General features: G+C 45.4%; 1 protein-coding gene across 2 annotated transcripts in view; it reads left to right on the forward strand.

Annotated features, from left to right (window-relative positions):
* SAMSN1 (SAM domain, SH3 domain and nuclear localization signals 1) overlaps nt 1-25,612 on the forward strand; it is a 571,601-nt gene that overhangs the window by 156,291 nt on the left and 389,698 nt on the right. For both annotated transcript variants that reach the window (XM_069204115.1, XM_069204116.1), the window contains one exon: nt 7,196-7,569. In XM_069204115.1, the coding sequence (XP_069060216.1) occupies nt 7,196-7,569 (374 nt within the window). The remainder of the gene's footprint in view (nt 1-7,195; nt 7,570-25,612) is intronic.

Consider the following 25,612-nt stretch of genomic DNA (forward strand, 5'->3'; position numbering starts at 1 on the left):
ACTATTGGCTTTCAAGTACTGTAATCTGAAGACAAAATGTAACCACAAGAGGGTAATACTCAGACATCTAAATAAGCACAGAATAAAAATAAATACAATTATATAAATTTTACATATAACTAATAGACATATAAATAAGCCCAGATATCTCACTATGACTGCTTGAAAGATCCAGAGACCCACTTTAGCAGTCTAGAACCATCTCTTGTAAAACTCTAAGGCCCATATTTATACTTTTTGGCTCAAACCTGCGCTAGCACAGATTTGCGTCAAAAAGTTTAAGGCGGCCTGCCGCCATTCCAAAGCGCCAGCCGGGTACCTTATTTATGGAATGACGGTAGCCGGCGCTGTGGCCTGGTTAGCGTCAAAATTAATGACGGTAGCCGGGCATGCAGAGGCAAAGGGAAGACTGGGGGCCGTGCGCCAAAGAATAGGGCAAGTTAGGTTAGAGTCAAAAATATTGGCTCTAACCTGACTAGCGTCATTTTTTGATGCACAACCCCCATGGAAAAGACTCCTGTCTTGCCAAAGACAGGAGTCATGTCCCCCTGCCCAATGGACATGCCCGGGGGACTTCTGTCCCCTGGGCATGGCCATTGGGCACAGTGGCATGTAGGGGGGCCAAGTTAGGCCCCCCTATGCCACTACTATGTTAAAAAAAAATACTTACCTCTACTTACCGTAGATGGGTCACCCCATCCATTGGTGTCCTCCAGGGGTGGGCGAGGGTGGCAGGGGGTGTCCCTGGGGGCAGGGAAGGGCACTTGTGGACTGCTTGCATGGTCGGAGACCATTGAAATGAGCCCACTGATCCCTTAACGCCTGCCCTGACCCAGGCGTTAAAAAATGGAGCTAAACCGGTTTAGAGTCATTTTTTGAGGCCCTCCCCCTCCTGTGTTTCATTTTTGCACGGGAGTATAAATAAGGCGCAAATGCCTTTGAGTAATTTTTTACCCAGGAACGCTTACCTTGCATGTCATTAATGCAAGGTAGGTTCCTACGGTAAAAAAATGACTCTCACTCCATTAATTTGCCGCTAGACGGGTCTAGCGCCAAAGTATACATATGGAGTTAAGTTTGCGCCTAATTTGCGTTAAAAAAAATGACGCAAATTCAGCGCAAACAGAGTACAAATATATGCTCCTAACTGTCATTACGCCAATGTATTCCTCCTTTTCATATGCTGCACTTTTTGTATTTTTTTCTGATTGACCTGGATAGTCAGGAAGTACAAAATCCCTTGTATCGTCAACATCTTTCGGACTGTATCTTTAACCAGTGGATTGCTCAGTTCAGCCATACCTGTGCCCTTCAGGGTAGTATGAGCTTCCACGTCCTGGTCTGGAATGTGCTACACCTGGGACACTTGAACACCAGTACCAGATTCAGAAGGAAACTCCTCCTTGTCTACAAGTCACTGGATTACATTATGCAAGTAGTCCTGATCTGAAGGTTGTTGTGAAATGCTCAGAAGTTGCACCCGCAAAGCATCTTCTGACTAGACAGGCATACGTTCAAATTGTATCACAGCAGAGATGACGTTTCTGCTACATTTACCAAAGACTGGCCCCCAAGGACTCCATTCTTACAATTCTCTTGTACATTCCCTTGACCGCCTTCTTTGTTTTAGACAATTGCATGCCTAGGGTGTTTATGGTGGCCTCAATGGCTACCACATTTGTTTCGATATATGAAGTGGTAGACTGGAGAGCACATATTTTTTCCAAGTACATGATTCCTTGATGGAGTCTTCCTCACTCCAGGCCTTGCAGCCAAGGTAAAGAGAGAACACGTCTGTCTTGTATTTTCTCTCCCACCCTTTCTCCCTCTTTGGAGGCATTATTATAGCTCTCAGGGTCCAGGTCAGGTGACTCTGGAAGAAAGTGGGTTCTGTCTTAGAATACTAGTTTCCAGCACAGTCAGGCCTCAGCAATCATGGTGTGCTTAACATACAGGCTTCACTTGTTCTGTCATTCATTTTCTCTCTGTTATACCCTTTTTGGGAGTAATGAACAGGCATGGGCTATTGGATCCTAGCTGTGGTAGATGAGGTTGTTTGCCACTGGTGTTCTTGGCCTGTCATACTACAGCTCCACAAACCGGGTCAAGTACAGCTTTGGTGAACTTGACTCTGAGGGTAGTAAGGGTGAGTAGTCCGAGGCTTCTCAGGTAAGTAGTGTGGGGGCAAAGACTCAGAACCCAATTCAATCAAAAGATAAAATACATCACTTCACAGCACAGTACCCGTTTTGTAGAATATAAAACACTTTTAATATGGCAGTGGTGTAAAATACTGCACAATTAGATACTTGTGAAACTCAATATTAAACACCCCCTACATTGGGTTAAACTGAAAGGTCGAACCACCCCCTTCAGGCATTGGCTTAGAAGGTGGAACTGGTGAAGGCTGGCAGCTGGGAGATGTGGTCTCTAAACTTGGTGACCTTGCTAGGTGGAACCTCTGGGATGGGCATTCCTGCCAGTTTCAGTCTGTGGACCTTGCCAGGTTTTCCAGGTCAACGGTGACTAGTCCCTCATGGTTGTACTGATGAAAGCAGGAGCATCAGTCTTCAGACTGAAGAAAGGGCAGTTGGCACAGGATTATCCTGTTACTCATCTTCATGCAGTTCACCTCTAGAGCCATGCTTCAAGAGAGTGGACAACTTCTCACAGCACAGATGAAATTTGGCGATGCTCCCACTGGAGAGTCTACCTTTTCTTGGTGTCCCCCACACCTGAGACACAGCTAAGTTTCTCCTCTTGGAGAGACTCTCCTCCTGCAGGGCAAGACATTCTTCTTCTCTCTCCAAGCAGGAAGGCAGCTTCTAGGTGCTAACCAGCCAGTTATAAACTGCTGAGTATGTTGTTTTATCTCTGGCAGTTTGATTGTCATGCAGCCACCAGCACTGGTCTCACAACAGCTTTTTGAATACTCTATGGAGCACTCCCTTCCTTGGTCAAGAACAATTTTGAACTGGAACAAGGTGGAAAGGTTTGAGTCCTTCTGGTCTACTCATTTCCCAGACTGGGGATGTGTAACCTTTGTCAGTTTTCACAGCAGAACAGATTTGTTTGGTTTTCTTTCAAATGTCATTTTTTCTGCGTAGTTCAGAAATAGCCTTTGTGCAAGGTGAGGGCTCTCAGAGGAAGTAGTAATGTTGCTTCCTCCAAGAAGGAGTTTCTGAAACATGAGCACAAGGTAGCATAAAGACTCTGCACTTGACTCATCAGCCTTCCTGAAGTAACAAACAGGGACAGACAAAAGAGTAGGCTCTGCCTAGGAATTTATCTACTTTTAAAACAGGATCTGACTCCCCTCCTCCTCCCCACGATCTACTAACTGGCAGATTTGAGTGAAATCTAATCGTAAGTGCTTTACTAAAAGGTTCTCATTGAATTTCCAAGTGTAGATGAGGAAATTTCCAAGTGTAGGTGAGGGAGTCGTGGGCTCCCTCCTCCCTCACTTAAGAGCTGGTGTGCAAGCAATACACTTCCACTGTGTGTTTCCTGAATAAGTACTGCAATCGCTGTCTTCATGCAAACTTTTTTCCTATTTCTCTTTCCATTCACATTTAGAGAGATTATATTCATTGATTTGTTTGATGGGCTCATCGTAGGTACCAATCAATCAATCAATCAATCGAACATTTATAGAGCCTGGAAAATCACCTATGAGGGTCTGAAGGTGCTGTATGCTGCTGCGTGGAGAAATGATCATTCAAACATCCAGGTCTTTAGTTTTCTTCTGAATAGCTGGAGTGAAGATGAGGTCCTGAGGTGCACGGGAGGTTGTTTCACACTTTGGCTGCCAGGTGAGAGAAGGTTTGTCATCCACTGTTGGCTCAATGGATCTGTGGGGTGTCTGTGAGGGAGAGGGAAACTGATCAGAGGTGTCTGGTAGGTTTTTGGCAGGTCAGGCGTTTGGTGATGTATGCTGGTCCTTCGTTGTGCAGGCCCTTGTAGGTGTGGGTCAGCATCTTGAACTGGCATCTCTTCTGAATTGGGAGCCAGTGTAGTTTTTGTAGGTGGGGTGTGGGGTCATGTATGAGTCTTGTTGTTGAGTTCTGTATTGTCTGAAGTGTCTTCAGGAGCTGTACTGGGATTCCTACGTAGAGTGTGTTTCAGTAGTCCAGTCTGCTGAGGATCTTGCAAAGCATGCAAATGGTGTGGAACTAGACGGATGAAACTGTGTCCACTTGTTTCTTAATGGATGACTTGCTATCCAGGATGATGCTGAGGTTACAGGCATGGTCTGTTGGGGCACGTGGGGAGGGTGCTGAGATCTGCAGGCCACTATTTGTCAATCTATGGCAAAGTGTTGTTCCCAAAGATGAGGACTTCTGTTTTGTCAGTGTTGAATTTTAGACAGTTGTCTTTCATCCAGCCCACTACGTTCCTCATGTATCTCTGGAAGTTAGCTTTTGTAGTGGAGAAATTTTCTGACAGTGAGAGGATGAGCTGTGTTTCGTCAGCGTAGGAGATGATGTTGAGTCTGTGTGATCTGACTGTGATGGCAAGGGGGGTCATGTAGTCTTGAAGAGGGTTCGGCTGATGGACAATCCATGTGGGACTCCACCAATTATCTTCTTCGGCTCTGATTGAACAGTGGGAGACTGATCCTATGGGTTCTGTCTGTGAGGTCCGAAATTATCCATTTGAGGGTGTTTCCTTGAATATCGATGTTGTGGAGTCTGTCGATCAGGATGTGGTGGGAGACAGTGTTAAACGTGGTGGAAATGTCCAAGAGAATAGGGGCTGTTGTTTCCCCAAGGTTCAGGAGGGTTTCAATGTCATTTGTGGCTGCCTTCATGGCTGTCTTGGTGCTGTGATTAGCTGGAAGTCCAGATTGAGAGGACCCCAGGAGGTTGTCTACTTAGTATATACAATTATAGACAATTACTATGTGTGAGTTTTGAGGGCTTTCATATACTGGCAATTATAGTAGTATTCAAATGTTAGCTTTAAAACTCTCAGCAAACAAAGAAGTCAGGTTGTAAATTGGAGAACTTTGAAGATAAGCAAAGTGACTAACCTGAGCAATGTATAAGGAGCAAACTAGTAACACAGCACAGGGGCTTGTGGTATCAAGGCTTCATACTAAACTATGGACCGTGGAGTAGTATCCATCTGGTGCCATGATAATCTAGGGGCCAAACATATCCACATTGTACACAGTTTCACTGTCAGACATGTAACATACATACACACTACATAAACACGCACAACACACACACACTGGAAGTCAGGCTGGGGGTGCTAGACTGAAGCATCATTTTTAATTAAGTGGGGCATGTAGGTCACACTGCTTTCTAACACTGGAAAAAAGTTCTGGTCAGGACTATGAATTCACATATATTGACATGTTGCTGTCACTGCTTCATGTCAACATCCCAGAACTTGTATAGCAGCTCCATGTCATTAAAACAGACAATGCTTTTTGTGCCACTCCAGGTCACATCCCATTTCTGGACCTTGGCATTACCATGGTCAGACCTAGGCCTCAGTGTATAAGCTAGATTAGCAAAATAAATGGGTCAGTAAAAATCACGATGCTAGTTTCACATGCAGTTAGGTCACTCACAGTAAGTACAGGGAATATGTTCGCCGTAACACAATTAGATGCATTGGACATACTTACACAAACAGTGGCTGAGGCGGAGTTAGGCACAACATTATTTATCCACACATGCATATTATTTCTCTCACTCACATTGTTACACTTGTCCATATGTTTGCTCACACTTTGTCACATTTCACTACAATCTATCTATCTATCTATGTATCTATTTATCTATCTCACAAAAACACACACACGTTCACACTTGCACTGTCATGCTGTCTCACACACTAGAAGAAAAGGAGAGACAGGCAAGTGGAAGGTAAATTTCTAAGAGCATAGAGCATGCAGATAAGGATCAGAGCTTGTATGTCTGCTCAAGAGGACACATTGAACAGGTTAGGCTGTCTCAGTGTGCAAGAGGAGTGAATAGTACTTAATTGTCTTAAAGGATCACATTTTCCCAAAATTAAGACAGACCGAAAAACCATGTGCAATATGTGTGGTGGTTTTTTGTAATAATTATTTTGAAGCATCTGTCTGTGACAAACAATAAAAAGGGACATCATAAAACTAGACAGAAAATGCATACAAAATAAAATTGACACACAATTAAAAAAACTTGATCAGCTGAAGACAAATGTATAGGTACTCTTTTTCAGCCTCCTATCATTTGCCCTGTTCCCTCTCATATAAATTTTAAAAACAACCTTTAAATACTCTCCAAAAGGAAAAAGGGGATACCTCAGCCAAGGATGAATGTATCCATGCAACTCTTTAAAACATACTAGTCATGCATGTGAATAAAATATGCACGTATAAATAAGCACTTTTAAAACAAAACTGTGTGGCTTGAACCGGTTCATAAAATGTATTTGAATTTTTGGAAAGAAGTGCAAGCCTTTACCATGGTAGTGAATCTTTGTAGAAGGAGAAGTCAATGGTTCCACTTACTAGTGCTTTAAGAAGGCCAGAACTTTCTGGCAAGATTGTGAAATAACTATGAGCACAGATACTCCCCCTCATTAAGTTTAGGTAGGCACCGTCGCCCATCATGTAGAGTAGTCACGCCCAACAAAGGCTTTCAACCAACCGGCACAGTCACTTCCACTAATTACAGACACCACATCAAGCAAAGTCACCACTAGCTTCATACACACCCCCCAAGGTCAGTCACTCTTACTATACACAGTCACATGCCAACCAAATACCCTCTGATGTTATTGACTTTAACATTAAGATACCAGTATGACACATGCTGTGAACTAATTATTGAGATATTGGGTTATTCATGCCATCTCAGGGTTGGTTAATGGTTAAACGTTGCTCTTGTAGGTTATGCTACAAGAGGGAGTCCTGATATGTGTTGTGTCTTGCATGATTTATAACTGAACTTTTCTGACTCCCCAAGGACTCTTTAACAGTGTATGATGTAATCGCTGGAATCGAATGTATAAAAGCTTACTTTAGAATGTTTGATTTCACAGACACAAGTGTGTGGCCTAGTCATTGAGCGGGTACCGGGCTGGGGAGACTCTACAGTATGTACGTTTGATAACAGTCTGTTATTCTGCTTGCACTGAGACACTGAACAACTGCAATTGAGAATTAAAGCATGTCTTGCAAAAACATTTTTAGACTATCCAAATCAAGCACGAGAGGAGGAAGACGATGAGGAGGAAACCTTAACAACATGCATGAAATTAACAAAGCCCCAAGAAAAAAGGACCTTGAAAGATAACACAGGGAGAAAAACAGAACCTGTCCGAAGTGTGGAATATAGTTCGGCTTCCTTGGACCGATTTCATCATTCCCGATGGAGCAGTCCTGCTGATGTTTCACTGCACTCTGATGTCAGACTGTGGAGTGACTGGAAGCCCTTTCCAGACACTGACCTTTTTCCATTTGATGTTGCTTTGCCAAAAATGGAAGCATGGGGAAACTGTACCTTCTGCAGTCACCATCCATGGCTTCCTTATTCTTTTACTGACATTGATCTCTCCTGTGCCTGGGTAAGTGATTTTCCTGCCTACCCAAAATATAAGTGTACATTTGCTTTGTTCAACACAACTAAGTTCTGGTTCCAGAGTGGAGCATAATATAAAGTCATCTCTAACAGTGAGAGAGGAAACCGCTCCACCAGACTCCCTTGTTTAATTCATTGTGGAGGTGGGCTGTTTAAAGGCATTTTTCATTTACCTGGTGTCATGCTGACACACCCAAATTCTTTTCATGCAGAACCACCTCCAGCAGAGACCAAGATAGAAATTGTGTACCAAAGGGTTGAAAAATCATAACAATATGTCTTTTCATGGAGAACCACAATGATTCCTACTTTATTCCTTTGTAACACAATATTGTAGGAGTTAGAACAGACATGATTCAAAAGCATTCAATATTCATAACTGCAGGTTTATGTCAAGTTTTTATTACTGTGTCTGATACTTATAAAACAGCTTTATCTAGTAAATGCCTAGAGAATGCTCTCATTTGTATACCATCAGTTACAGAAAAGCAGTCATTAGCTCACAAAAAAGAACTAAGGTTAAACAGTTCCAAATAAACACTCTAGTTGTGTACTCCCTGCCAATTTAAATTTTCCTTTTTATTATTTTTTATGTATGTGTGTGTAAGGAAATGCCTCTTTTGTATGGTCATGTCCAACTTTTCGGATTGATGCTGCTGGTTTTCTGACTCAAATTTCACTGAGTCCTGTTACCCAGACCTCAGTGCCTGTGTCCTTACCCTTAAACTGATATCTCAAATTGGCTTCTACCCAATTGGCTGAGCTAACTTAACTGTAAGTCCCCAGTAAATGGTACTCAGGGGACCCAGTGCACTTAGGATAGAGCCACCCCCCTCAACACCCCCAAGGACTGCAGTACTGGTCATGCCACCCTGGGTAAAACATGAATAAAACAAGACTTTCAGCCCACCACTTGCAGGCTGGAAGAGCAGTTTCACTGCTGCCCTGACTTTGCTATCAAAGCAATGGCAAAGTCAGACCCCCCCTGGTATTTGTCTAAGTCACCCCTATTGCAGGCCTAACGACTCTTAAGACAGGATGCAACATATCTCATGGGCAGAACATGTGTCTTACATGTTCTGGTAGTAAAACCGGTAAACTTGTTTTTCCATGGAAAAGCTTGGTCGCCCAAGTGGTGAATGCAGAGTTCCACGCTGACCATTCAGCTGTGCTAAATCTAGAATGGTGCGATCAAAGTGGGCCATCTAAAGTATCAAACAACGCATTACACTAAGCCCAACTTCATTCTCAGGTCACAATTAATATAACAATTTGCAGTGTATAACTTTAGCAACATTTCCACTTTATTGCTTCAGTCTACTGTTCCCATTCTGGTTGCATAAAGTGTCTTGTAGCAGAGACAACTTCTGACCTCCTGTGGAGAAATGCTAATGACTCCCAGCAAAGGATACAATAGGGAGCTGCTATGGAAGGAGGTGTCACTTTTCTCCTGCAAGAAGTCACACCAGTGTGGGCCCAAAAGGCGAGCTTCCAAAGAGAAGAGCCTCTGATGGGCAACTGTGTAACACTTGGGAGAGGGGCTGCTCCATTGTCCAGGCAGACAGGCTGGCACTTCGGACAGGAGAAGGGAAACAAGTTGCCACACCAGTTTTCCAGGGGCCTCTAGCCCACTTGGTAGCCACAACCCTGTGTTGGGCCGGGGAGATCCTAATGCCGGGGGAGGGGCCTGCCATATTGGGAGGGGGCAGAATGGTGTTTGCTGGGATGCTCAAATGCAATACTTCACAGGAAGTGGTCATCAGGTGGTAGGGAATCTTGTAGCCCATTGACTTCCATCGACATCCTACCCTGAAAGCATTGTCTGAGCATAAGAAGGGCACCCCTGGCACACCAAACTCAAGTCTCAACTGGACTGCAAGAAGTACTGCTCTGCTGCGACGTGGATTCAGCAAAGAAGCAAAGAAAAGCTGCAATGGTGTGGACTGAACCTGGTGAACCTGGTGGCTAGCAAAGGAAAGTGACTGTGCCTGCGGTGTCCTGTTCAAGGCAAAGCCATATCCAGAGCCCAGCCAAAGCTAAGAGACACTAGGGGTCAGGGAACTGGCCTTTTGTTAACAGCACAGGGACACAAAAGATGAGAAGCCTGCTGGGGCAGGTTGGTAGCCCAAGTCTTCAAACTACTGCAATCTGCTGCAGAGCAACACTATGGACCAACTCCCAATGCAGAAAGTTGCACGCGAGTTTGCTGAGCTCTGGAGTATTGTTGAGTTGCAGCTGGGACCCCCAGATAATGAGTTCTCATCCCAGGAAGGATTGGCCTGTGACTGTGATACTGGATGGCCACTGGATGGTGACTGGAATTCTGTCAGCACTGAGAGTACTTTGAGAGATGTTGACTGTGTGAGTAGGATCCCTTCACCCTCTTCGTGGACCGAGGAGTAGGCACAGCAAGACCCCCATCAACCACATCACAACCACTGCATTGTTTGGGTATTTCCAGCATTCTTCATCCCTTGCATGAGGACCAATTCCATAGGAAAGCCCTGCAATGGATAAAAGTGCCTTAACTGACTGAGTGTTACATACTCCGCTGGACTTCTCACCTCTAGATACCGGGTTGGCGAATATACCTGGTCTTCTACAGGTTCTGGATACTCCCAGATAAGGGCGACCCCTTCTAGTAGCCACGGTGCCGCTTGACAGGCAACGCCAAAGCAGACCGTACCCTCCAGAAGGAGTCCTAGAGGAAAAAAAAAACAACACTGAGGAAAAACCTCTAACAGGAACTCCTGAAGAAAAATAAGAAAAAACAGGACTTGACAACAGTAATCAAAATAGGAAAAATTTCCCAAGGCAAAAAGCGGGAACAAAGAACAGGCAAATATCCCGAGGCAAAAGCTGGAACAAAAAACTGGAGCGAAGAGCACAACCAGACTAGTGTCATTTTTTGATGTAAAACCAATATGGACATGACTCCTGTCTTATAAAAGACTGGAGTCATTCCTACCACCCCAATGGCAATGCCCAGGGGGTATATGTCCCTTAGGCATGGTCATTGGGCCTAGTGCCATGTAGGGGGTCCCAAGTTAGGCCCCCCATGGCACTTTGGAAAAAAATAAATAATACTTACCTGCTTACCTTACTTACCTGGGATGGGGTCCCCCCATCCTCTGGCGTCCCTCTGATGTGGGTGGTGGTGTCCCTGGGGCTAGGGAAGAGCACCTGTTGGCCCATTCCATGGTCTCTGGCCATGGAAATAGGCTCACAGGTCCCCTAACGCCTGCCCTGATTGAGGCGTTGAATAATGGCGCTAAGCAAGGTTAGCACCATTATTTAAGGCCCCCTCCCCGTGATTGAGTTTAGCACGGGGTAAATATGGCGCTAAGGCCATATCATCATTTGTTGCCCAGGAACGCCTACCTTGTAGTTTCCCACTAGCAAAAAATGACTTTAACTCCAAAGCTTTGGGGCTAGACAGGTCTAGCGCTAAATTTTTAATTTGGAGTTAGGTTTGCACCGAATTTGCATAAAAAAAGTGACACAAGTTTGGCGCAAAGCAAGTATAAATCTGGGCCTAAGAATCCACCTAGAGAGGACACCCTAAGATAAGTTGGTAAGTTGTGGCAAAGTTTCAGATGAATTGAACATGTTTTGAAATGCTTTTCAAAATATGTTTCCAAAGTTTAGAAGCCAATTCTACCAGCATGAAAACATGGAGGTTGATATGGCCACCCTGTCCTTATACTAGAGGGATGAGCTGAGAGCCTTCTGTAGGGACGGGAAGACCAGCCAGGGATCCAAGGCCAGGAAAATTACTTGATCAGAGCCCTCAAAGCTTGGGAAGAGGCCCACGGAGTACCTCCATGCCTGGAGAGGAAACAGGCCCAATGTAATGGGGAAGAGTATAATATGCAGGACAATACCATCAGTGCCCTGGGGGGAGCAGGTTGGATCTTGCCCCCCTACACCAGACCAAGGGTGGCTTCTAGAGCAGGCTCCATCACTAGCCAGTCGCCCCTGCAGGACAGCATACCCTTGACTGGCCCTGGGTGAGAGTAGGACCAAACAAGAGTTCGACTTCAAAGAAGATGTTGGCAGCAGAAAGGTAACTGGAGGGGTTGACAGGTGCCTCTGATGTAAGGTTGCCCAAAGGGATTGTCTCTAGTTATGTCCAGGGGGATGACATGGACAAGTGTCTGCCTGGCCTCATACGAGAGGGCTCTCTTGATGAGGAAGGTGGGCACACAACAGTCAGGGACACTACTGTGGGTGGGAGTTAGCGCCAGTTGTTGGTAGAGATAGACTGCTTAAACTGAAGGATGAGGTAACAGAATGCTACACACACGTGAATGCAGCACTTGTTGAGTTGTTTGGTCTCACTCCTGAAGAGTATAGACAGAAATTTAGGATAACACAAAAGGAGACAACACACACCTGGACAGACTTGTTTGACACTTCAGTTAAGGCACTGGGGGCCATATTTCTACTATTTTTGCACCGCATTTGCAGCACTTTTTGATACAAAAGTGGCACAAACTTAAAAAATACAATTATATTTTGTAAGTTTGTGCCGCTTTTGCGTCAAACAATGACGCGAATGCGGCGCACAAAAAGTATAAATATGGGCCTGGATGTTTTAATTAAAGGCAACTAAGTAGTCACATTTGATTGTGTCTACAATGTAATTGTTAAGGAGCGCATCTTGACAAATTGTCACTCAGAGAAGTTGCACCAGCATCTTGTGGACTCTATGCTGTTTAGCCCCAGGGAACTGGGCAAGACATCTGCTAAATAGGTTTTGTACCAGGGCACCTAGAAGTATCTGGGAGGTGTGGCCAGAACAAAGGTGGTCAGGACTTCTTACAGAGGAAAGGGGGGGGTGAGGATAAAAAGATAGCCCAAAAGAGTCCCAAAAAGATGCCAAGGGGGGGAGCTCTGAGCCATATTCCACACAAACAGGAGGGGGTTTCAGGGAAAGCAGTTTGACCCCTTGAAGGCTGGGGAGTGTTTAGACTGTAATTTGACAGGACATAAGAGGAGAGATGCAGTGTGTTCCAAAAAGGCACCCTCCGCTGACCAGTCCATGGGTCTGGCCAGTGTATGGATGGGGTGGGAGATTGCCCCTAGATATCCCAAAGGGTAGACAGAGGCCACTGATGGTCCCTGGGTGTGGAGAATATTGAACTTTTGGCTCACTGGCCTCCAAGTGTGGAGAAATACCAACAGTTGCCAAAAATCAATTTAGTGGAGGTGAAGGCTCTGAGGAACACAGTTGTCAGTGTGACTATGATTATGACTAAACTTGTGCTCCCTGCCCATATTCTACCAGAAGATGTGCGTAACACTGTCAACACGGACAATGTCACAAAGTCATCGGCTATGGCTGTGGTTGAGTTTGAGTGGGGAGACGTTAATGGCCCAAAGAAGGTAGCTGTGTTCCCTCCCATCCCTGTAAAGTGCTTACTAGGGAATGACCTGGAACACTCTGCTTGGGCAGAAGTAGAGAGGACGAACCATGCTGCCATGCTGGGAGTACTAGGGAATGCCATGGAATCCTCTGCTTGGGCAGACGTACAGAGGATTACCCATGGTGCCATGCTGGGTGTACCTGAATGGGTATGTGTGTTACTACATAAGCATAGAAGGCCCTGATGGAGAGTGGGGACCCTTGAGTCTGAACCTATGGACCAAAGCCAAGAGGAGCGGCAGGAAGGCTAGCGTCCCAGCATCAAGAGTTCTAGAAGGAGCCCAACTCTCAGGGGGAAGGTCTGATGCCTGCAGAAGGCTTTCCTCCTGGAGATAAGAACAGAGCTGGCAGAACTCCATGGAGCAATGAGTCCCTCTCGGAAAGACCTGAGTAATGAACAAAGGACCTGCCCCACTCTGGAGGACCTGCTTTCCTGTAAAGAGAGTCAAGGTATGCCAATCCATAGCATCTAGTAGACTGGTGGTTCCCTAGTAGTACAGGGACGTCCTCCTTATCCTGGCCCATGATATGCCCCTAGTTGGACACCTGGGGCAGACCAAGACCTGGGAGAGACTCATCAATCACTTTCACTGGCCCTGGATGTTTGAGAAGGTCAAGGAGTTTTATCACTTCTGTCCCACCTGCCAAGCCACTGGCAAGGCAGGAGGAAACCAAAGGCTAACCTGATTCCATACCTGTAGTAGGGACTCTCATTGAAAGGTTGGGGGTGGACATTGTTGGCCCCCTAGATCCTCCAACAGCCTTGAGGAACAGATTTATCTTAGTCGTAGTAGACCATGGCACCTAGCACCCTGAAGCTATTCCCCTTAGGACAGTCACTCCCCCGCAGTGGCTAGAGCCCCCCTTGGAATCTTCACCAGGGTTGGGTTCCCTGAGGAGATGATCTCAGATAGAGACACACATTTCATGTCTGGCCATCTGAAGGCCATGTGGGATGAGTGTGGCGTGACCTATACGTTTACCACACCCTATCATCCCCATGGTAACAGTCTTGTTGAATGATTCAACAAGACCCTGAAAGGCATGATTCTGGGGTTGCCTGAGAAACTCAGGAGGAGTTGAGATGTCCTTCTCCCATGCTTCTTTTTGTCCACAGAGCAGTTCCCCAAAAAGGATTTGGCTCTAGTCCCTTTGAGCTAGTCTTTGGACACCCTATAAGATGGCTAATAAGCTTCGTTAGAGAGGGGTGGGAGAGACCTCTCAAGGAACCTAAGCAGAACATGGTGGACTATGTGTTTGGCCTATGCTCCAGAATGGCTGAGTACATGAAGTAGTCAAATAAATATTTGGGGGCCAGTCAGGAGCTTGTGAAGTACTGATATTACCAGAAGTCCTCTATAGTTGAATACCAGCCAGAACAGTTGGTGAAGGCTTTGGAGCCTGTGGCACCCAAGGCACTGCAACGCACATGAACTGGGCCACACCCCATCATTGAGAAAAAGGGATAAGTCACCTACTTAGTGACCTGGGTAACCCCCAGGAGTCCTCACAGGGTCATCCATATGAACAGGCTCAAGTTGCGCTATGGCAGGGCGGACTTCACCATGCTGATGGTGACATATGCTGAAGAAGAATAGGTGAGTGAACTTCTCCCTGACCTCTTGACATCTAATGCCCATGATGGAAACGTGGAAGGAGTAGTACTTTCCTACCCCCCTAACAGAACACCAACAAACAGACTGCTGTCAGTTGCTAAGGCAAGTTTGCTGCACTATTACCCTTCACCCCAGGTCTGAGAATATGATGTACCCTTGATGTGGCCATCGGTGACAGCCTACCTGTCAAAAGCAAGATATACAGACTGTCTAACCAGGAGAAAGCCAGCATCAAAGCTGAGGTTGCTAAGATGCTGGAGTTGAGGGCGATCAGCCCTCAAGTTGTCCTTGGGCTGACCAGTGGTACTGGTACCCAACCCCAATCCCAAAGGTGGGAAGCCTGAGATGAAGTTCTGTGCGGACTAGAGGGGCCTCAGTGCAGTCACTAAGATTGATGCCCAGACCAAGAGCTGATGAGCTCATTGATAAGTTATGGGGAAGTCAAATATCTGAGTACCTTCGGCCTGGTATCAGGTTATTGGCAGATTGCCCTCACACCAGGAGCCAAGAGAGGTCTTCTTTTTCTACACCTGAAGCCACTTTCAGTTCCAAGTGATGCCCTTTGGGTTGAAGAATGCACCTGCCACCTTCCAGGTTTGTGTACAGAGTACTTTCAGACCTGGAGAATTTAAATGCTGCTTATCTTGATGATATAGCTTTATACAGCTCTACCTGGGAGGATCACCTGGTCCACCTCAAGGGAGTGCTTCAGGCCCTGCTGGAGGCAGGCCTGACTGTCAAGGCAAGTAATTGTCAAATAGTGCAAGGCTCTGTTGTGTACTTGGGCTACCAGGTTTCGTCGAAGCCATGTACAAACTCACCAGCCCAAAATCCAGACAATTCTGGCATAGGAAGCTCCTAAGACCCAAACCAAAGTCAGAGCCTTTCTTGGCTTGACTGCATAATATAGGAGATTTGTGAAGGGTCAGGGTACCATAGTGGCAGCACTACTTGAACTGACCTCCAAGACACAGCCCAGAAAAGTTATCTGACTCAGCAGCGTTAGAAGGTTTTTGACACCCAAAAGTAAGCTATTTGCTCAGCACTTGTCCTGAAGACACCTTCCTTTAATGAGGGGTTCATTGTTCAGACAGATGCCTCTGAACATGTGATCGGGCAGTGTTGTCCCTAATGAATGATTTGGGCCAGGATCAACCAGTTGATTTAATTATCAGGTGACTCCTCCCCAGAGAGCAGTGTTGGAGTGAAATTGAGAGGTAAGCCTTTGCTGTGATTTGGTCCCTGAAGAAGCTGAGACCCTACATGTTTGGGACTCACTTCAGAGTTCAAACTGAGCACAGGCTTCTTCGATAGCTGATGCAAATGAGAGGAGAGAACCACAAGTTGTTAAGGTGGTCCATTTTACCTACAGGGTATGGAATTTGCAGTGGAACACAGACCAAGAACTGACCATTCCAATGCAGATGGCCTTTCCAGGTTCTTCTATTTAGATGATGAGAACAACCAGGAGACAGCTAGTTGCTCATTACCTTTTATCTGGTTGGGGGACGTATAAGGAAATGCTTCTTTCTGTTTGGTCACTCCCAGGTTTTGGACTGATGATGCTGGTTTTCTGACTCCTAGAGTGCCCTGAGGCCTGCTAACCAGACCTGAGTGGTGTGTGCCCTTACCCTTAAACTGATATGTTTAATTGGCTTCTACCAAAATGGTTCAGCTAACTTACCTGTAAGTCCCTCGTAAATGTCCCTCATCAATGAAACCCATGGCTTGTAAGGTAGAGATTCCCACTAGTAACTACAGCACTAGTTGTGCCACCCTCGGTAGAACACAAATAAAATGAAACTCACAACCTGCCATTTTCAGACTGGAGGAGCAGCTTAACTTCTGCCCCAACTTTGCCATTCCAAGCAATGGAAAAGCCAGACCTCCTCCTGGTATATGTCTAAGTCACTCCATGGAAAGTATAGTGAGTCCTAAGGCAGGGTGCAACATATCTCATGGACAAAACATGTATTTTACATGTTCTGGTAGTAAAATCAGTAAACTGTTCTTTTTACTGTGGATAAGCTTTGGTGCCCAATTGGCAAAAGCAGAGTTACATGCTGACCCCTCAGTAGTGCTAATTCTGGAACAGTGTGACCTAAGTGGGTCATCCAAAGTATGAAACAACACATTACACTAAGCCTGACTTGATTCACAGGTCAAAACTAATGTATCAATTTGCAGTGTGCAACTTTCACAAAGTTGCAACTTTGCTTTCTTCAGTCTCCTGTGCCCATACTGGTTGCACACAAGGTCCTGTTGCAGAGACAGCTTTCTGCCCTCCTGGGGAGACATGCTAATGACTCCCAGCAAAGGATATAATAGGGGCCTGAGCTGGAAGGAGATCACCTCCCTCCTGCAGTAAGGCACACGGGTGTGGCCCAAAAAGCAAGCTCCAAAGGAGAAACTGCTTTTGAAGGGCAAATGGGTAACACTTGGGAGAGGGGTGGCTCCATTGTTCAGACAGACAAGCTGGCACTTCAGAAAGGAGACCGGATACCAGTTTCCAAACTGGTTTTCCAGGAGGCGTGTAGCCCCCATGGTAGCCACACCTCTGGGTTCAGCTAGAGAGCTCTAGACTCCGGGGGAGGGGTCCTGTCATATCGGGAGTGGACACAATGCTGAATCCTGGGATGCCCAGTTTCCACAGTTTGCAGGAGGGAGGTAACCTGGAAGCCATTTTGGCTATCATCCACATCCTGCCCTGAGTGTGTTTTCAGAGCTTTGGTAGGGTACTCCTGGCACCCTTAACTCAGATCTCGACTGGACTGGAAAAAGGACCAAATAAGGACTGACTTGCTGCACTGTGGAATTAGCAAAGAGAGACTGCACTGCCATGGACCTCACCTGCTGAACCTGGTGTCTAGCAAAGGAGAAGGACTGTGCCTGCGGTATCTTGTTCAAGGGGAATCCATCTACAGAGCCCAGCCGAAGCCAAGAGACTCGAAGGATCAGTAAGTTAGCCACTTGTTCACAGCACAGGGACTCAACAGCTAAAAAGCCTGCAGGGGCAAGTTGGTAGCCCAAAGTCTTCAAACCACTGCCAACCACCACCATACAGCACCAGGGACCAGGACCGGTTGCACAAAGTTGCACCTCAATTCACTGAGCCTGGGAGTATCATTGAGGTGCAGCTGGGACCCCAGGAAATAGCTTATTGAACCAGGAAAGATTGGCCTTTGACCTCAATACTCTGCACACAGTAGTCCAGCTGCGACTGGAATTCTGCTAGCACTGAGAGGACTTTGAGGGACATCGACCCCTGTGACCAGGACCGCCTCACCCCCCTCATGGATCGAGGAGTAGTCGCAGCAAGACTACTGCCAACCACAGTCACAGCATCCTTTGAGCATCTTCAGCATCCTTCATCCCTTGCATCATGACCACTTTCATAGAAAAGCCCTGCCAATGAGAAATGTGTCTGGTACTGGCTGAGGACTGCTTCACCTACTGAGGTGATTGTTTCCGAGGACTCTGTAGGACCCCCGGTGGGCTCCTCACTGGAGCTGGTCACCTAAAATGACTCTAAGTGACTGCATTCATACTAGCTAAACCGCTTGGTTAAAAGGTTTCCAGGTGGCATAGCCATTGAATTTGCATTGCTTGTTTGCAGTTCAGTGAGATATTCCATTTTACTATAATTTGTACATTCCATATCTCCTGAAGCCTCCGGTGGGTGAATCTTTTTCAATGTGGTGTCTAGAAATACATAAAAATACAGTCTATTTTTATAAATTAGTGTTGGATTTCTTTGGTGTATTGTAAATGTCTTCTTCAATTGTTTAGTTGCTGTTTAAATGCTTTACACTTGTTCTTTTATGTAAACTGTTCAGTCACCGCTCCCCAGGATTGAGTTGAATGGTGAGGTTACACAACAAAACACTATAATATACCTCATTTCCTCACATTTTGTATTTCTAATTAGAAAAGTTACATAGCAATATAAATAAGAATACAATCACACATAGGGAAAAGCTTAAATTGTAGATTGTATATGCAGATAATTTTTTTTTAACTCAGTCCTTAAATGACAGAGCTCTTATTTTATACTGCTTCTTCTATGATCACTTCACAGGATTCAATTTTAAATCCTAATGTTACTGGGCCCAACATTAAAGTATGCCTAGAGAAACTAGTACACTGGATGAATACATTCTTTCTTCACCTGAACCTGACGAAGATGAAATTCTTACTTCTGTTCTCTAAATGACTCTCATCACCTGTGCAGAATGGCAAAAGGGTTTTTCCCTGTTGCAAAGTAATCCTCTTGTCAGGCCCGCACCGTCTCTTTGTATATATATGTCACCCTTAAGGTAGGCCCAAGACAACCCAATGGGCACATTGCAATGTATTTATAAAGTAAGTTTTACATGTCCTGGTAGTAACATACTCCTATAACCACTTATCACTTCAGTCAGGCCTATCCCTCCCATTGGATAACATTGGGATTATCGTATTGCACCTTATAAGTGTAATTCACAGTCTGGAAGAGATAATCTTTCAAGTTTGGTGTCTCTGGAATCACAATTTAAAATTATAACTTATGGTGAAGTCAATTTTAACTTGCAGTTACGAAAATGCCACTTTTATAAAGTTGGTATTTTCTACCTTTAGCCATTTGGTGCCTGCTGCTTGTCTCTGATCACATGTCTGGGATGGGTTACAGCTGGGCTTTGTGCATTCACCCTAGACAGCCACACACAATGGGAGCTTAGGTGTGCCTTAGTGGGCCACCCTGGCAGGATGGGAGAGAAGAGCTGGCCTCAGCCTCACTTACACCTGAATAGGCTGTGTGCTGTCCCCACACAAAGAGCGGCATAATCCCCTGTAGTGAGTCTGGAACCAGGACAGGAAGGGAAGGACCTCTATGCACTTCAAAGTCCCAACTGGGTATAGGGGCAGGATCTCTGACACCACCAACTCAGCACAGTTCTGGACCTGTGAAGACTGTCAAGAAGAAGGACTGCTGTGCTGCTGAATGACTGTTTTACTGTTTGAAGTTTTGCAAAAATACTTTACGCACTGACTGTAATTTAAGCCTGACCGCTCTGTGCGAAGCTACCAGAGGGTGAGCAAAGGTTAATTTAGGGTTTGCCTGACACTTAGCCTGTCTAGGATTGTGGTTGCTGTTTGACTAAGTTTAACACCCTGGTCCACCAGCAACCCAATTTGTAACATCTATGTACCCAAATCTCATGTTGAATGAACACATCGAGTGCCTTTCTCTATGGACTTTTCTCTCGCTGTTCTCAGAGAATGGAAAATGGCTTCTTCATTAGACGTGGCCGTAAGATGCACCTCTTTCACACCTCATACGTCTCTGACTCTGCACACTTCAGACAAATCCTGTTTTTTTCACCTTCAGCTAATTTTAGTTGAACACCTAGTAATTCAATGGAATACTGAATCTTCCCCTTAAAGCTTTTCCACCTTTGGACAGCTTTTTTCTCTCTTTTGTTGCATTTTACACTAGATAATGTGTTCTGAGATGACTAGTCCTATGAAATAAACTAACTTTCTAAAGCTACTTACAACCAACTCTACCACTTTAGAATAATTAGATCATCCCTCCCATCCACAGACTTCACAACAGCAGTCCAAGCACTGGTGCTCTTCCAATTATTGTAGGAAAAGCTCTGTTAGCAGGCCTTCCCAAATCCTGAACCTCATCTTTCTGGGCATAGTCCATGCAGCAGCACATGTGGCCTCCACGTAGACTCCAGCCCAAAGCAAAATCTATGTACATTACTTCTATCCTCAAATAGCTTCACTGGCTACTGTTAGAGGCACACACCGACTTCAAGGAGGCCTGTATAACCCAAAAGGCTCTCCAGATGAGGTGTCCACTCGAGATGAAGGACATATTGTAAATCACAGATGGTGATAGAGTGAAGAGTGATAGGTCTTAGAATAACATTGCTGGTCAGTAATATCATCAGAAAAATGTCATGATGTTAAGAATATTGTGGGACATCACTTCTATAAAATATTGATGTAAGTTGCCTTGTACAGTCTGTTTTTTCTTATCTGTGTTTATTTTTGTTTATTTTTCTAAAACTATTTTTCATTTTTCATTTTTATATTAATTGTGTTTTATTTAATGTTATATTTATGGTATTTCAATAATTCATGTTTTAGTATAATTATTTTTCCTTTTTGATCCATTGCTGGGTTTGTAGGGTGTAGAGTGGGAAATGATGTGCTTGTTTATGTTTGTGTTTTAAAGATGGGGTAAGAATGCAGTGGCAATTAAGGTATGTTTTTCAAAGTGGAGTTTATAAGGTCATCTTTGTTAAGTCCTTTGACAAAGCTCTTCAGTTGGGTTGGCTTAGAAGCGGGGAGGTTGGTAACACAGCATTAGTTATATCCTTGAGGTAGATGTAAGAAAACTGGGCTCTTTGCAGATGCCCTCCACTTTTTGCCCCCCTTTCGACTACTGGATGCTGATGGATGTGACTCTGTTAGTGCAATAGAGCCTGCTGTCCAGGCCCCAGTGCTCATGCCCTCTCCTAAAACTGATTTATTAACTTGGTAATTCTCAAATTGTCAAGGACTCTACCCCCTTATAAGTCCCTAATATATGGCACCTGTGTTACCCAGGGAATAGATGGTAAAGGGATCCACAGGGCTACAGCATGACTTTGTGCCACCCTGGGTGACTCAAATAAAACCACTGGCAGCAGAACTGCCATTGCAGACTGCACTAGCAATGCAAACTGCTTGATCTCAACTGTGCCCTCACCATGTATGACACAGTCCCATGCACTGCCTTTAATGTATGCCAGACACCCCTAAGGAAGGCCTCTTCAGCCCAGAAGGCAGGGTGCATAATATGTAAGGTGTAGGTATGTGAGCAGAAGCGGATATGTCTCTATAGTGTCTTCACCATTAAAGTACACTCTAAGTGATAGCCGGTCCTTAGGATAACATGGGGCTTGCACCCAGCCTGGCTTGGCGTTGCTAGCTCCATTATTGCACCACCTATATATGTCGAGTTTGGTGTCAAGCAGTGTGCCTTCTCCCTCCTGACATGAATCTGTGTCCAGGTACGGCTGGCATGTACCCAGGTGGCACCTTGTAGGGTACCCACATGGTTATCCCAACTTCTTTGTGTTTTGGCTGGCCAGCCTGCACTTTCCCACGCCTGCTGCTGCCAAGACAGGCTTCTGACCTCCTGCCAGGTAGTCTTCCTGTGGAACACTTTCAGGAGTCAGAGATAAAGACTGAGGCAGGAAGGAGGTCACACCTCCCACCTCCCAGCCGGGTTAGGAAATAAAAGCTTCAGGGCAGTAAGCTTCAAAGGCTTCATTGCCCCTGATAGCCAACTGTGGGAAACATCCTTCTCCTGCCCTAGCCACATCTGGTCACAGACAGGAAGAAAATTAGCTATGCAAGGTAGTGTACTCCACCAGGAGGCTTTCCACACCACAAGTGTGAGCAGACCCATTTTTACACTAAATTTTGATTTCTGCCACCTTAGAAGTGGCAGAATAGATGGTTCTAGGTAGTAAAAGGTGTCCCATTCCACAGGATGTGGTCTCCTCAGGGATGGATGGGCTGCAGGAGCTAGCTGCCCATTGGCCACTAGCCTCCACACTCCTAACTGCCCTACATCTAGGATTTAAGGGACACCCCTGACCCAGAACCTCAGATCCGAGCAAGTTATTTTGAAGAAGGACCAAGAGGGGCCCTGTGTCTCTGACAACTAGACTTCCAGGACAACTCTACAACTGGATTCCATGGGGATGCCATAGGGTGAATAAAACTGAACTGACTCTCATGGCCTTGTCCAAGGACCCGCACTACCTTTTACCTACAAGGGATCCAGGTAACTGGACCCCGAAGTGGCCATTTGTCACTAGTGTTTTTTCTCCATAGACTTTAAAGTAAAGTTTAAATGCCCATTTCAGCTGTGATTTAATTTTGCTTCTAAAATCTATAACTCAGGTTCTGCTGATGCACTTCTGCTCATTTTGGTGTCTAAATTAAGAAAAAAGGGTCTATTTATATTATTGGTGTCAGATTTCTTTTGAGTCACGTCAATTTCTAAACGTCAATGTTAGTGCTCTGAAATGATTAACACATGTTCCTTTAAGTAAGTGGCTGCTCTTTGCCACTCTACCAGGACTGAGCTAAGGTTTTACTAGTGTGAATCCAAGGACCATCTTTGGGGTATTGTGAAAGTAATACATGGTAAGGATTAACCCCCACACCACATAATCCTCCACTTTCCTACATTGGTGTTACAATGGTGGGGATCCTGAACTTGTGTTTTACAGTACCACTAGGTCATAAGTGAATTCTGCATGAGAAATCCACTAACTTGATTTTAGCATCAAAATTGTTTTTTTCAAACATTTGTTGATTTTTCTAATGGATTTGTAAGGGCTCTGCGTAGACCCCCATTCCACTAGAATGAAAAAAAGGGCTTGTAAGCTAGAGAAAGATTCTAAAAAGGTTTTTCTAAATTTTTTTGTAAGGTCCTAACTCCGAGGTTAAAAGGCACAATGGATGCTCAGAAGAGTATTTACTTGTGTACCCTTCTAGCCCTAAGAGCTTTGTGCAAGGCATTGGCTATAGAGCTACAGCCAAAAAGGAGGACCTGGAGATTTACCTCAGCCTCTATGAACAAGACAGGTCAGAGAAAAAGGACACTTCCTCAGAGAGTGACCCTGTATAGGACAGGGACGATGTCCTGGCCCAAAAGCATGATGGGTGAGGGCCAAAATTCTTGAACTTTCCCCAGACCGCCTTTACCAGTGGGAAGTGACAGAAGTCACTCTAGCAGAATCCCCCCCCCCCCCCAATTGGTAGGGTGGTAGGATGCCTCAAGGAAGAGTTGGACTTAATCTCCTTGGAGAAGAGAAAACTCAAACTTGAGGAGAGGAGGCTAGCCCTAGAGGAAAGGTGGGCTAAATTGGGCTTTATGCCAAAAATGGTGGCTGCAATAATAACAACAGGTAGAAGGAGAATTCTTTTGACCCTAAAATACCCAAAGGGATTGTCCTTAAGTATAGTGATGGAGATGACATCAACAAATGGTTAGCAGCCTTTGAGAGGGCTTGCAGAATGAGGAAGGTACCATCCTAGCACTGGGGCTCTCTACTTTCAGAGTTACTCTCAGTCAAGGGCAGAGATAGACTTCCGACCCTTAATGAGGAGGTAGCTGAGTCCTATCTACATATGAAGGAGACCTTGATAGAAGGATTTGGACTCACTACAGTAGAGTACAGGGTAAAGTTTAGAGATACCAGGAAAGGTCAGAACCAGGCCCGGGCAGACTTTGTGGACTCTTAAGTCCTTAGAAGGCTGGAACTAAGTTATTAAATTGGACACTTATGCTGGGCTGTATAATGTACTTATGAAAGAGCACATTTCAACTAATTGTACCACAGAAAAACGGTGTCAGCATCTAGTAGATTCTGAGTTATATTCTCACAGAAAGCTCAGGATAATATCTGACAAATGGGTTAGAACAAGCGTCCCCAAAATGACCCCGGAGGTGGCTCCAAGAAGGAGGTAAGCTCCACAGAAAGCAAAGGACTAATGTGGTAAGCCCACCATGGAGACTCCTTCAGGATCCCACAATCCTAAAAAAGAGGTGAACAAAACCCAACTGAACTCTGATAGCCAGAGGTAGGGTGACCCAGGGCTTAAACAAATCCTAGATAGCAAACTGTGCTTTGGCTGCAGGCAGGTCACTACAGAGGGGATGCAGCCTGCCCCAAAAAGGTGGTTAGCACTGGCTGTCCAGAGTATTTTTAGGGGAGGACACCTCAGATGAGGAGGTCCTCTTAGCATTTAACTTGGAGAAGGTTCCAGGTGGCAAGGTGGTAATCCCTGAGGGTGGTAGTAGGCACTTCCACTCCATTCAGGTGAATGGGATACCTGTCACTGGCCTAAGAGACATGTGTGCCAGTCAAACCATAGTGGTTGATAGGCTGGTGTCCCCAGATCAGTATGTGTCAGGAGAAACAAGAAGGGTAAGAGTAGCCCCTTGGGAGGTCACCAACAAGCCTGTAGCCATTGGGCCCCCTAGAAAGGTAGGGTATCCTTAGCTGGAATAAGATGGTGGTCACATTTTGACTTCCCCTTAGATTGTATCCAAATCAATGACCTCCCAGAGGTTGGTCTGATCCCAAAAGGGGTAGTCACCTAGAGTGTCCCCCAAACAAATATCCTGGAAACACAGTACCTACAGTTAAGAAACTAGGGGCCCCAAGAGTAGAGGAAACAAAAGAGGAAAGGGAAGCTACTCTTAAAGAAAGGTCCAGTGAACCAAGGGTCTTCTGTCTCAGTGGGGGAGGAATCCAAAGTTGACACTGATGAGGCTTCACCTGACCACAAAGAAGTCCTGAGCAGTCAGGCAGCTGTTCGGTAGGGGGGTACTGCCACCTGAGCTGACAGAAGGAAGAGTGGAAAAAGGGTGTCTGCCACAGGATGTGGTAGCACCTGACCCTATACAGCAAGACCCACAGTTGCCCATGAAGCATCTCACTCACATGTCAGTGGAGAGTTTAGGGTGTGGCTTGGATTCTGACAGACGTCAGTAGCCTCTTGTTAGACCTGACAGCCTTAGGCTGGTCTTCCCACAAATTTTACCTGCCTCCCTCCATTTTTCTGATCTTGTTTTTTGCTGGTTTTAGGACTCTGCGCACTTTACTTTACTGCCGTCCAGTGTTAAAGTGCTTGCGCTCTCTTCCCTAAACATAGTAACATTGACTCCTACCCAATTGGCGTATTTAATTTACCTATAAGTTCCTAGTAAAGTGCAGTAAATGTGCCCAGGGCATGTAAATTAAATGCTGCTAGTGGGCCTGCAGCACTGACTGCATCACCCACATACATAGCCCCTTAACCATCTCTCAGGCCTGCCATTGTAAGGCCTGTGTGTGCAGTTTCACTGCCACTTTGACTTGGCATTTAAAACTACTTGCCAAGCATTAAATCACCATTTTATTACATAAAAGTCACCCATAAGG

The sequence above is a fragment of the Pleurodeles waltl genome, chromosome 8 (genome assembly GCF_031143425.1).
Source record: "Pleurodeles waltl isolate 20211129_DDA chromosome 8, aPleWal1.hap1.20221129, whole genome shotgun sequence".
Classification (NCBI taxonomy): Eukaryota; Metazoa; Chordata; class Amphibia; order Caudata; family Salamandridae; genus Pleurodeles; species Pleurodeles waltl.